The sequence below is a fragment of the Scyliorhinus torazame genome, chromosome 10, assembly GCF_047496885.1.
Source record: "Scyliorhinus torazame isolate Kashiwa2021f chromosome 10, sScyTor2.1, whole genome shotgun sequence".
NCBI classification, from domain to species: Eukaryota; Metazoa; Chordata; class Chondrichthyes; order Carcharhiniformes; family Scyliorhinidae; genus Scyliorhinus; species Scyliorhinus torazame.
This window is the reverse complement of record NC_092716.1, coordinates 72,567,064-72,581,506: the sequence shown is the minus strand read 5'-3', so window position 1 is coordinate 72,581,506 and position 14,443 is coordinate 72,567,064. Positions and strand designations below refer to the sequence as shown.

Sequence of the window (14,443 nt, the reverse complement as noted above, 5' to 3'; positions counted from 1 at the left end):
TGATTTGGATGAGGGAACAAAATGTAACATCTCAAAGTTTGCAGATGATACCAAATTAGGTGGGAGGCTGAATTGTGATGAGGGTGCAGGGATCCTACAGCAAGATCTGGACAGGTTGGGCGAGTGGGCAAACCAATGGCGGACGCAGTATAATTTGGATAAGTGTGAGGTTATTCATTTTGGAAGAAAAACAGGAAGGCAGATTACTACCTGAATGGTTGTAAATTGGGAGAGGGGAGTGTGCAGCGGGACCTGGGTGTCCTTGTGCACCATTCGGTGAAGCTAAGCATGCAGGTGCAGCAGGCGGTAAAGAAGGCTAATGGTATGTTGGCCTTCATTGCAAGAGGTTTCAAGTATAGAAGCAGGGATGTGTTGCTGCAATTGTACAGGGCCTTGGTGAGGCCACACTTGGCGTATTTTGTGCAGTTTAGGTCTCCTTCTCTGAGGAAGGATGTTCTTGCTCTCGAGGGAGTGCAGTGAAGGTTTACCAGACTGATTCCAGGGATGGCGGGACTGTCATATGAGGAGAGATTAACTAGGTTGGGATTGTTCTCGCTGGAGTTCAGAAGAATGAGGGGGGGATCTTATAGAGACGTTTAAAATTCTAACAGGACTAGACAGGGTAGATGTTACCAACGATGGGTGTGTCCAGAACCAGGGGTCACAGCCTGAGGATTCAGGGTAAACCATTTCGGACAGAGATAAGAAGACATTTCTTCACACAAAGAGTGGTGAGCCTGTGGAATTCATTACCACAGGAAGTAGTTGATGCTAAAACTTTGAATATATTCAAGAGGCGGCTGGATATAGCACTTGGGGAGAATGGGATCGAAGGGTATAGGGAGAAAGCAGGATTAGATTATTGAGTTGGATGATCAGCCATTATCGTGATGAATGGTGGAGCAGGCTCGAAGGGCCAAAAGGCCTCCTCCTGCTCCTATCTTCTATGTCTCTACGTATGTATCATACCAAAGATTAACTGATCTGGCCTACTGCCCTTAATCAATGCGAGAATTATTGGATGCATTGTTTCAAGTACCTGTGCTTCACTCTTTAGGTCTCCAAATTCCTGCATGAATGTGGTTTCTGACGAGAAACGTAGGGGTTCCAAGAAATGAAGCAAACTGAACAATTCCTCCACCGTGTTCTGCAGAGGAGTCCCTGTAAGCAGCACCTTGTGTTCCTTGATTGAAATAGAAATATTTGTTTTCATCCTGTTTCATGAGTGACAGGTCAGTAAATTAAAATTCAGCTTCTTTTGCCCATGTTCTTCTCTCCAGTTGGAGTTTCACATCCCTACCCAGGGAGGTTGCTCAGAATCACCTCCTCCAATATCAATCCTGTTCACCTTGCCATACTGGTTTATCTACTATGACCCTGGCTGAAGCAGTTTAGTTCTTTTGTTTTTAATCATGCCTTTTTAAACAAAAGTCTCTATTCTGCCAAATGCAGCAAAATTAAATGAATCAGTTTGGCTAGTAAGGACCAATCAATAAGTAAAAACTGAAATGACAGCATTGGTGATTTAATACAAATATTTAGTTTTGCTTCTTTTGAGAGCATAAACCACCGTCTAGAAGATGCTACATTTATAAATAATTCTCAAGAGCTGGAAGCTTCCAACTAAAGATTTTAATTTGGGTTGCAATTACAAGATAAACTGAAAATGTTTATTCTGAAATCCTACTTATCCACTTGATTAGACATTCAATTATTTAATGACTAAGATTAATAATTAGCAGAAAGCAATCAAAGTAATCTGAGTAAAACATAGCGACAAACTAAACGGCCCAGAACTGCTGCGCCAGGCCGCAAGTCTTGGGGTTTCTGTTGTAAAATAACATGTCATCAACTATATAACATTTTCACAAATTGAAGTAACGCACCAGATTCATGATTTTCAGTCCTTCCAGCAGCTTGCAATTTTTGTTTTTCAGTCTGTGAGCTTCATCAATGATCACACACCGCCAATCAATTACATTCAGCTCCGGACAGCCACCCAGGATCATCTCAAAAGTAGTTATCATGGCATGGAACCTGTATGTTGCCCGAAGGATCCGGCCCTAAAGATGACCAAAAAACAGGGAGAGATAAACATCCTGCTTTCGATAAGCCATTGGATAAGACAAGTTTTCCCATACAAAGCTGGTAAGAGTCTGCAATTCAATTCACTAAATAACCCGAGCTATCACTTTACAGTTACATCCTCTGAGGAAAACTCATAACAATTGCAGTAAACCTATAGTGTAGCGAGCTCTCTAAAAGGATAAATGTCAAGCAAGCCCTTCAGAGTTTTTACACAAAATCAATTTGAGAAAGGCTCGGAACTACAGTACTCCCTTCACTGAACCACTCTGATGGACTACCTCAGTGTGGCAGAAGAATCTTAAGCATCCATGGGTGGCACGGTGGCACAATGGTTGGCACTGCAGCCTCACTGCACCAGTGAACCGGGTTCAATTCCAGCCTCGAGTCGCTTTCTCCCTGCGTCTGTGAGGGTTTCCTCCGGGTGCCGGTACCGGTGTTCTCCCACAGTCCAAAGAGGTGCAGGTTAGGTGGATTGGCCATGTTAAATTGGCTCTTGGTGTCCAAAACGTTCGATGGGGTTACTGGGTTATGGTGTTAGGTGGGGTTACTGGGTTATGGGGATAGGGTGGGGGTGTTCTTTCAGAGGGTCGGGCAGACTTGATGGGCCGAATGGTCATCTCCCACACTGTTGTAATTCTATCCAATATGATCCAAGAGTCAGCTAAATCACTGTTTCAGAACAATCGTGTTTGAATAGGTAGAAATAACACAAATGCAAATGCAAAGATTAACTGAAAGGTTCAGACACTGCTGCTTTATGCTACTACATTAGGTACAGCTAAAATTCTGAAAATGCAACCACAAATGTTAACTTTTAACATATTTTCCGACAATGAAAGCAGTAAATTTTAAAATGCTCTGAATATTTCTGAATATTAGTGAATTTGGCACCCTGAGTGGGGAGGGTGAACAGCCAGCAATTGTGGTCCACATCAGTACCAAAAATATAAGTAGAGACAGAGTCTGGTCCTGCAGTCAGACTTTAGGCAGTTGGTGAGAAATGAACAGGCAGTACTTCAAAAGCAGTAATCTTTTGGGGTAACCCTGCTGCCTCACGGCGCCGAGGTCCCAGGATCGATCCCGGCACTGGGTCACTGTCCGTGTGGAGTTTGCACATTCTCCCCGTGTTTGCGTGGGTTTCGCCCCCACATCCCAAAGATGAGCAAGGTAGGTGGATTGAACACGCTAAATTGCCCCTTAATTGGAGAAAAATGAATTGGATACACTAAATTTATAAGAAAAAATAAATAAATAATTTAAATTAAAAAAAATAGCAGTAAACGTTGATTACTCTCAGTAGCACATGCAAATAACTATAGAAACAGGAGGCTAATCTATATGATTGCATGGCTGGAGAAATGGTGCAGGATAGAGTTTTTAAAATTCTTGCAGCATTAGGATGAATTCTTTTTTTTTCCAATTAAGGGGCAATTTAGCGTGGCCAATCCACCTAGCCTGCAAATCTTTGGGTTGTGGGGGTGAGATCCACGCAGACACGGGGAGAACTCAACACGGACAGTGAGCTGGGGTCGGGGTCAAACCTGGGTCCTCAGCGTCGTGAGGCAGCAGTGCTAACCATTGTGCCATACTGTCGCCCCTACATTGGGATGAGTTCTGGGAGACCTGTACTTTGCTGGGTGATTTGCTGGGGCTATTGATGAAGTTTAAATTAACTTGGCAGGAGTGTGCAAACCAGGATGTAATGCTAAAGAGGAATAGCAAAGTGCAAAAATATTGTCAGAGCCAAATAGTACGAGTAGGAAATAGCAAGGTGTAGGAAAGTTCAGGGAAAGGGAGAAAGTTATAAAATCTAAACTAGGATTACGGTGCATGAATAAGTGTTGTAAAGAAGACTGGCGAGCTGTAGAGATAGCCACATGGAAATATGATACTATGATGATAGCAGAGACTTGGTCCAAAGAAGGGCAGGATTAGTATTGAATATTCCTGGAAACAAAGTGTTTAAGTGAAGATAGGCTTTCGTTTTATAGTTCTGTGGGGCCATCTGACCATGTCCCACAGTATGTCCTAAGAATGAGTCTTGGGATTTCGCACACTCGCACTTAGTCATGTTTACCACCAAGCCAGCCTCTTGTATTCGATCAAATAATCCCTTCAAATGTTCTAAATGCTCCTTCCACATTTGACTGAACACCATCAGATCGTCTATGTACACTGCACATTTCTTTAGTCCAGAAATAACCTTGTTGGTTAGTCTTTGGAACGTTGCTGGCGCATTCTTCATTTAAAAGTGGCATGGCTTTAAACCGATACAAACCATGTGGCGTCATAAAAGCTGAAACTTCCTCCGCCCTTTCCACTGAATCCCGACAGTGCAGACCATTTGGCCCATCGATTCTGCACTGACCCTCGGGAAGAGCACTCTACCTAGGCCCAGTCCCCTGCCCAATCCCTGCAGCCTCACTCATTGATCATGGTCCATCCACCTAACCTGCACATCTTTGTAATGCGGGAGGAAACTGGAGCACCCAGCGGAAATCCACGCAGACATGGGGAGAACATGCAAAAGACTGTTTGATACAGTCACCCAAGGCCGGAATTGAACCCGGGTCCCTGGCGAGGTGAGGCAGCAGTGCTCATCACTGTGCCACCGTACCTTTCCGATATAGATACTTGCCAGTGTCCTTTCAGTAAGTCAAATTTGGTAATGAAATTTGCTTGTCCCACCATTTCAATACAGTCATTCAAACAAGGAATAGGATAGAAATATGACTTTGTTACTGCATTGACTTTATTCTAGTACACACATTGATTCAATCTGGTTTTGGTACCGGATTCCATCTGGTTTTGGTACCATCATGATAGGAGAGCTTCAACCACCAACTCCCTTCAATGACATCACTCTTAAGCATGCTTTCAATCTCCTTTAGAACGTGTGCCAACTTGAGTGGATTCAGTCTATTTGGATGTTGCTTAATTGGAACAGAATTTCCTACATCATGTATAATCATCTTTGTACTTCCTAGATTGTTCCCACATATAGCTCTATGTGATTGTAATAACTCTTTCAGGTCAGTCTGATTTTCCTCCGGAAAGTAACTCCGTACATTATCCACATTTTTTATTACTTCCTCATTGTCCAATCTAATTTGAGGAATGTCAAATGCAGAATAAACTTGGATTTATCTCTTCTCCGACTTATAAATACTAACACATCCTCCTGCTTTCCTCTCCTACCAAAATACCGTTCAAATATATTAACATAATTCTCTAAATTCTCCTTCCATCTGACATTTTTATTCAAATAATTCACCTCACTCAATTTCCTTTCGATTTGATAAGGCCCACTTAATCTTGCTTTTAATGGTTCATCTACCACTGTTATAATTACTATAGTTAATGAGGCGTCTCGGAAAGGAGTCAAAAGCAATTAATTTCCTACTCTCAGATAAGAAATGCAGCAACGAAGCAACAGTCCAGCTGGACCATCCTCAGATGCTGGCTCCTTCCTTTTATCTCGGGGAATTAACGGGCCCACTGTTGGGCCTCTGCCCCTCAGCGAGGATGCACGTGTTTTCCGAGTCCCACGGGCAGATCAATCGGGCCGTCCCAGTGGGCCTCATGGGGACTATAACATAATACTAATTACTTTCTCCCCACTAACAAAGCTTTGAGTTTAGATTTATTATCGGCCACTTACATCATCACATGCTGTAACAATTTTAAATGCTTTCTAGCCAACACAACTGCCTGATTTAATCTCTCCCATAGTCCAACAATGTAATCTCAGAATGCTGACTCACCAATTCCTCCTTAATCAATTTAAGTGGTCCTCTTACCTCGATCAAAAATTAATTTGAATGGACTGAATATAGTTGATTCATTAGGTGTATCCTCAATTGCAAATAGTACAAATGGAATTCCTTTATCCCAATCCTCTGGATAATCTTTACCAAAGGCCCTCAACGTGGTCTTTAAAGTTTGATGCCATCTTTCTAATGCTCCCTGCAATTCTGGATGATATGGTTGATTTAAATTGTTTTACTCCTAATGTATCCATAACTTTCTTGAATAGCTGAGACATAAAATTGAATCCTTGATCTGCCGGAATTTCTGTTGGTAGTCCGTATCTGGTAAAGAAAAATGTAGTTAACTCCTCTAAAACCCTCTTAGCTGTAATATTTCTAATGGAATGGCCTCTGGGAATCTAGTAGACACTGTTATGGGAGAGGTTTTTTCAGAACCCCAAAATGTATCATGGAGTTCAACCAACCCCCACCTTTAATGGATTGTTGCTTTTGAAGCACACGGCTTGTTCCCCAGGTGTAGTATTACAATTATGGACACGTGGGTTTTAAAACGAAACAATGTTTATTCTATGAACTCAATTTAACCTTTAAAAAACAGACATTGAATATCTTAACACCCATTACTTCAAAGATAACCCCAAAAGACTACAACACTAAATAATCCTTCAAACTGGTCCTTTAAACATCCAAAACACTTCAACCTTCAAAAACAGACAGGAGGTTACAGTCAATATATTTATAGTCTTTGGATTTGCAGACATCAACAGACCAGCTCTGTTTCTTCCTGCAGCTCTCAGCAAAACACACAGACACTCCCAGCTTTCTCCTCAAACTGAAACCAAAAGCAGAAGTGAGCTCAGCTCCCCCCACCCTCTGACATCACTTCAGTAATATGATCAAGGTACATTGCTTAAACATCCATTTCTTAAAGGTACTCTCACATGACAACACATCCTATTATGGTCAGCAAATACGGATTCCCACTTTTTGTCTTAGGAAAGGGTTCCATGCAGTCAATTAGGACCCTAGTAAAAGGTTCTTCAAATGTAGGAATGAATATTTAGGGTGTTGGTTTGATTAGCGCTTGAGGTTTTCCTGTTACCTGACAGGTGTTACGTGTGCTACAAAATTCAACTACATCCTTATGCAGTCCAGGCCAATACAAATGATTTTTTATTTTGCTGGACTATTCCTTTCTTCCAAATGCCCACTTACTGGAACCTCATGTGCTACCTGCAAAATCTCCTTCCAAAACACACCGGTAATACAACTTGATGAACCATGCCCCTTTCTCATCTGTCTGAATAGGTCTCCACTTTCTCATTAATACATTATTTCTCATGTAATAACACTCCAGTTGTGTGTGTGCTTTCTGATACAACTGCTGTGAATCCTTCTGTTGTAATTCCAACAACTTTCCTGAACTAAAGATGTCAGCTTCATTCTCCACCTGCTCTTATTCTTTATTAACAATCTGGTAAAAGATTGTCTCTGATAACTGAACCACAGCCTCCCTATCTTTATTCCTTAATTTCTCATCCTCCTGTCTCAACCTGTGGCTTTGTGATCTTGTTACCACACAATTTGTAAACACTCCAGGATGTGCTTCTTGCAACACCTCAGTTGTTTGACTATCCACTGGTTTTTCAACCACTGTAGGCTGCAATCCCGCCTGTGATCCAGCTATATTACATGGTATGCTGTACCCCTGAAAAAGGTAATTTTTCTATTACTTCAACCACCACTTCACTTTTCACCTGACTCTCTAACCGTACCTTACATAGTGGCACACCACTCCTCTCACCACTATAACAAAGAACAAAGTAGAGGAACAGCCCCTTCGGCCCTCCAAGCCTGAGCCGATCACGTGTCCTATCTAGACCAACTGCCTGTATCCTTCTATACCCCATCTGTTCATGCGCTTATCCAGATCAGTCTTAATGGCCGCTAATGTATCTCCCTCAACCACCTCACTTAGCAATGCATTCCAGGCCACCAGCACCACCATCTCTGTAAAAAAACTTCCCCCACACATCTCCACTGAACCTTTCCCCCCTCGCCTTGAACTTGTGCCACTTGTAATTGTCATTTCCGCCCTCGGAAAAAGCCTCCAACTGTTCACCCTATCTATACCCCGAATAATTTTATAAACTTCTATCAGGTCGCCCCTCAGCCTCTGTCTCTCGAGGGAGAACAATCCCAGTTTATTCAATCTCTCCTCATATCGAATACCCTCCCATGTCAGGCAAAATCCTGGTAAACCTTTTCTGTACTCTCTCCAAAGCCTCCACGTCCTTCCACATATTCCACTAATTCCACATATTATCACCATTTCTAAAATATACTCCTTCCAAACTACATGGGCGGGATTCTCCGACCCCCCGCTGGGTCGGAGAATCCCCGGGGGACGGCGTGAATCCCGCCCCGCCGCCGGATTCTCCGCGGTTGGTTTTTAGGCGGGGGCAGGAATCACGTTGCACCGGTCGGGGGCCGTTAGCAGTGGACCCCCGGCGATTCTCCGCTCCGCGATGGGCCGAGCGGCCGCCCGTTTTCAGCCAGTCCCTCCGGCGTAAATCAAACAAGATCCTTACAGGTGGGACCTGGCTCTGCGGCGGCCTCGAGGAGAGGGAGGGATATGGCCCCGGGGGGGGGGGGGGGGGGGGGGGCACGGTGGCCTGGCCCACGATCGGGGCCCACCGATCTGCAGGCGGGCCTGTGCCGTGGGGGCACTCTTTCCCTCCGCACGGCCGCTGTAGCGGTCCGCCATGGCTGGCGCGGAGAAGAACCCCCCTGCGCTGGGATCACGCCAGAACATGCTGGTGCTCCTGTGCATGCGCCAATGCGCGCCGGCCGGCGCAGGCCCTCCGGTGCCGGTTGGCGCTGTGCCAACCCCACCTGCGGCGGCTAGCGTGGCGCCAACCCCGCCGGTGCCGGCCTAGCCCCTGAAGGTGCGGAGGATTCACGCCACTCCTCGGCGCCGGTACAGCCCGCCCCGCCAGATAGCGGAGAATCCCAGTCCATATCTCCTCATTTCTCATCATTAAAGATTGACTTGCTCCTGTATCCCTTAAGATTTTAATTTCCTTACCTACTCCACCTTGAACACGCGTAAACCGTACCCTCACAAATAAAATCCTGAAAAAGATCAGGGGCGTCATTCTCTGACCCCCCGCCGGGACGGAGAATGGCCGTTGGCCGCCGTGAATCCCGCCCCCGCCGAAGTCTCCGGTACCGGAGATTGGGCGGGGGCGGGAATCGGGCCGCGCCGGTTGGCGGCCCCCCACCCCCGCTCAATTCTCCGGCCCGGATGGGCCGAAGTCCCGCCCAGAAATTGCCTGTCCCGCCGGCGTAAATCAAAGCTGGTATTTACTGGCGGGACCAGGCGGCGTGGGCGGGCTCCAGGGTCCTGGGGGGGGGGGGCGTGGAGCGATCTGACCCCGGGGGGTGCCCCCACGGTGGCCTGGCCCGCGATCGGGGCCCACCGATCCGCGGGCGGGCCTGTGCCGTGGGGGCACTCTTTCCCTTCCGCCTCCGCCACGGCCTCCACCATGGCGGAGGCGGAAGAGACTCTCCCCACTGCGCATGCGCGGGAAGCTGTCGGCGGCCGCTGACGCTCCCGCGCATGCGCCGCATTTCCACGCCAGCTGGCGGGGCAACAAACGCCATTTCCGCCAGCTGGCGGGGCGGAAATCCCTCCGGCGCCGGCCTAGCCCCTCAATGTTGGGGCTCGGCCCCCAAAGATGCGGAGCATTCCGCACCTTTGGGCCGGCGCGATGCCCGTCTGATTGGTGCCGTTTTTGGCGCCAGTCGGCGGACATCACGCCGTTGGGGGAGAATTTCGCCCCTGATATCTGGGGCAGGATTCTCCGCAATCGGCGCGATGTCCGTCGACTGGCGCCAAAAATGGCGCGAATCAGTCCGGCATCGCACCGCCCCAAAGGTGCGGACTTCTCCGCATCTTGAGGGGCCGAGCCCTCACCTTGAGGGGCTAGGCCCGCGCCGGAGTGATTTTCGCCCCGCCGGCTGGCGGGAAAGGCCTTTGGCACCCTGCCAGCTGGCGCGGAAATGACTTTGCCGTGCGACGCATGCGCGGGAGTGTCAGCGGCCGCTCACGGCAGGGGGTCTCTTCTGCCTCCGCCATAGTGAAGACCATGGCGAAAGGAAAAGAGTGCCCCCACGGCACAGGCCCGCCCGCGGATCGTTGGACCCTGACCGCGGGCCAGGCCACCGGGGGGGTGCCCCCACGGGGCCAGATCGCCCCGCGCCCCCCCCAGGGCTGCCCGGCCGCCGTTTGAAAGGTGGTTCAATCCACGCCGGCTGGCGTGGGTTGACAGCGGCGGGACCTCGGTCCATCGCGGACCGGAGAATCGCCAGGGGTGGGCCCGCCGACCGGCGCGATTTCCGCTGACCGGCGCGGCACGATTCCCGCCCCCGCCGAATCTCCGGTGGCGGAGAATTTGGGACACGGCGGGGGCGGGATTCACGCCGGCCCCCGCCGATTTTCCGACCCGGTGGGGGGTCGGAGAATTGCACCCCTGCTTATCAATCAACCTCTGAACAGGCTGTACACACCTTTGCGCCTCTTCAGCTGCAACCATGGTTTATTTTGCCATTTTTTATACAATAACCAAGCCTGCCTTCATTTACTATAATTATTCCTCAAAAGTCTGAAGGAACATTGTTATAACTTGACAGTGAACACGAAATGATCTACATTCAAACTAGTTTAATTAGTTGGTGCTAATTTATAAACACCATTTAGACAGTCCAATGATATTCTAAAGTAACTGTGTTTCAGCTGAATCGCAATATCCCGAAGTACAACAATAACAACAGGATGCATGGAATAGATCAAAGTTATTTTATGCCTTTTATGATACCTCACTCATCTACGGAAAATATTTAAGTGGGCAACACGAAAGGCAACTTCTTTTCCTATTTTAATAAACCCTACTTACTTATCATGTTTTAAAGAGTCTGTCTTTCCAGTACTTTGCTTAAGCCACCAACACTGACTTTGTGTATTCAATTTATTACAATGAAAACGTTCAAGTATCTCCCTTCCACTATTATAGGTTTCCTTTTTAACCCGAGGCAAACTCGCCTTAACATCACCAACTGAATATCTTTTGCCTTGACAACCTGTGAATTTCTAATTTCCCCGTTTCTAGCCTTCAGACTGAAAATGTCTAAAATCAAACCTTGACTTATTAACCAATTCAAAATAGTCTGCTATTCCTGCTGCCAGCCAAGCAGTTTTAACCATTTGCTCTTCCACGAGTTCTAACTACGACATGAAGTAAATCATTAAATTCCTCCAGAATAATCATTTCCCCAAGAGCTTCATGCATTCACTCGATTTTTAATGCACTTATCCACCTGTCAAAATTATTTTGTTTGTTTCTTTCAAATTCTATATACACCTGACCTGATTATTTCCTTAGATCTCTAAACTTCTTGTCTACGGGCTTCTGGCACTAGGTCATATGCACCTAAAATGGCTTTTCACACCCCATCATAATCCCTAGATACCTCCTCCGATAATGATGCAAACACTTCACTAGCTCTACCTACCAATTTATTTTTTCCAATTAAGGGGCAATTTAGTGTGGCCAATCCACCTACTTTGCACATCTTTGGGCTGTGGGGATGAAACCCACGCAAACATGGGGAGAATGTGCAAACTTCACACGAACAGTGACCCAGAGCCGGGATCGAACCTGGGACCTCGGCACCGTGAGGCAACAGGGCTAACCCACTGTGCCACCGTGCTGCCCTCTACCTACCAATTTTGATTGAATTAACAATACTCTTATGGTTTTTGGCTAAATCAATTGTTTAGCTACTTTCTCAAAGAAGATTTAAAAAAAGGTTTCCACATCTTTCTTGTCAAACCTTGAACATATTTAAACAAATCCCCACTAACTTTTGACTAGGAGAGGTTACTCCTTCCTCTAGACTTTCCTCAGCGCCCGTCATTAACTGCAACTTTTTAAGCTAATATCCTCTACGCCTTTCCGAATCCCTCACCATCAGTTCCATTTTCCGAAGTTCAAATTCTTTCTCCTTGTCTTTTGTCCGTGCTTCTAATTCCAAGTCAAGCTGTCTAATTACTTTCCCGTGTTGCATTTACAATGGAATCTTAGCTAAATCCAATGATTCAGACTGTGTCTCTTCCAAGTTTTAATCTTTATTGTCACAAGTAGGCTTACGTTAACACTGCAATGAAGTTAATTTTAAATGCTGAACTATGGCTTTAATTATCTCTGCCTTCCTCACCTGCAGGTAAAGTCAACTGCTGTATATCCTCCAAATCCAAAAGCTTTGTTTCAACCACCCTTTGTAAACCACCCAAAGGGAGTTCTTCAACACCCAAGAAGCTCTTAGCCACTGAAAGAGCCATTGTACAAGTCACTGCCTCTTAAACTGGCAGAACGCCATCACCTGACAGAAAGCCGCAGATCCTCATACTCACTGTCTTTAAATTCAACAATCCCAAGACAAACATGAAATTATACTTTTTAATCCCGGCAAAAGAGCTCCCAAATTTGTTAGAATCCCGGATCAGAACCCAATTATTTGCAATTTGTACAACTGCGAGAAAAGGTGGCTTCATCAAAGGAGTGATAACAATGACAAATAGGTAGCTTTTGTGTTAAAACAAACTTTAATTTAAACACAGCATAAATCACATTAGCAACAAAGTAATCACTTTACAGTTAACAATTAAAACATTTCTTAAATAAAAGGAAAAACTATAACTTCGCCCCAACACTTGTATATATTCCAATTTGCAAACCAGCATCGTCCAAAGACCACTTATATATAAAGTTAACAATCAGGCTTACTTGCTTTTCTGTGTGCTGAGACCTTGGAGAGAACCTTTAAGGAGTCAATTCAATTTAAAATCCTATGCCAAACTGAGTGACAGACAGACCTGGCTCCTCTCCTTAATTACATCATCTCTAACCTAAGCACAAGGCATTCTACGGTCTCCTCCTACAAGATATCCAATGAGCTGGTTAGCCAGGACCAAAACACAATCCCTCAAATAATCTACACCCCAGAGATCCTCCAAAACCCAAAACAACATTCCATTAGCTCACTATCTGTTAACAAGTAAATGGTTAAAATCAATGATGACCTCACTTTCACACGTCTTAATCACAGCTTTAGCAGACATACTGGCTGTAAGCATTCCAAAACTGTTTTTCAAAATAACATTACTGCAACAAATATAACATATAACAATTTCTAACAATCATCACATGAGCATCATGCCATTTCCATCTTTTCAGGACAATATATCGTCTCCATTAATCAGACAAGGGCAATTCTAATAAACAGCGAGCACCATGCATTGACCAGCTACCACAATTTTTGAGCCACTATTTTTTTATCAATCCGAGCAAGTATAACAGCATCAAATATACACCAATATCTCTATTAATGCTGGAATCATGATAATCTTTTTTTATCCTCAATAATATAAAGAAATCTCTATACAAAGCTGGAATGAGCTTCGTAACAATATATGATTATTAGAGACACTTGCTAATTAAGATGCTCAAAACTGTCTCAACATTTCACTGCTTCAGTCAGTTATAAAGGAGCAACAGTAACCAGTAATTATATACATGCTCTGTTTAACTTTCATAAATACAATGCCAGTGTTCAGACTGATTAGTGGCTGTTGGCTCCCATAGCCTGGATTTCCTGCAGCTAGATCAATGTGAAGCCTGGAAATTTCTAAGACCAGTGAATTAAAAGGAATTTCACCCCACTTGGGTTTAGCACTAGCTATCATTCTAATGCTGGGCAGTTGTGCACTGGCAGCCATATGTTCTATGGCTGTCAGGGCACCTTGGGTGATTTCATCATGACGAAGCATGACATCTGAACTCTGCATGCATCATCTGTTTAGGGTGCCTTGATAGGTTTTACTTTGCTGATGTACAGTGGCCATTTTGTCATGGTTACCATCCATAGACACAGGCTGTAGAAAGTCCTGTCCTTCCAGTTCAGAGGAAACCAGCAGTGGGTCTGCACTGAAGTTCAGAAAACATGGGTCGCCAAAAGCTCATTCTGTACAAAAGGAGCCGGATTAGATTGTTCAGCATCAGAATTTTCCCCAGATATTTAACAGGAAAATTAAAACAAATTTTGAAGTGTGCTGTAGGCTGTATTATTTGAGGAAAAACACAGAGCCAACTTTCTTGGTTAAAAATAATATCTTAATGCAGTTGACAAATTGAGTTTAAATTAAAATGGTGAGAGGAGAAATACAGAAACAGCACCTGTCTGGATTGCTCAGAAATTGGATCCACAATCCAAAGTCACTAAGCTCAGATAAATCAAAATGCTTGGACTGCAGAATGCAAACTTGTAGCAGTGTCTTCATTTTGACACCAAAGTATTAGTAGTTATTTTGAAGTTCTCAGATCAGTACATGTTAGGTGTAAAAATCTATTCCTTTAAAAATGCATTGAACATATTCCAAAGGTAATAAATTAAGTAAAGACAGCCAAGTCTAATGGAATACTTGACTGTCTAGATAGAAAAGGCTGCTGATTCTAGCTGAAGAA

At 45.0% G+C, this 14,443-nt stretch overlaps 1 protein-coding gene across 12 annotated transcripts in view; it reads right to left on the bottom strand.

The window, feature by feature from the left end:
- chd9 (chromodomain helicase DNA binding protein 9) overlaps positions 1 to 14,443 on the bottom strand; it is a 306,991-nt gene that overhangs the window by 103,290 nt on the left and 189,258 nt on the right. For all 12 annotated transcript variants that reach the window (XM_072518240.1, XM_072518239.1, XM_072518242.1 and 9 more), the window contains 2 exons: positions 1,887 to 2,063; positions 1,040 to 1,183 (listed from right to left, as the gene is read on the bottom strand). In XM_072518240.1, coding sequence (XP_072374341.1) covers positions 1,040 to 1,183; positions 1,887 to 2,063 — 321 coding nt within the window. The remainder of the gene's footprint in view (positions 1 to 1,039; positions 1,184 to 1,886; positions 2,064 to 14,443) is intronic.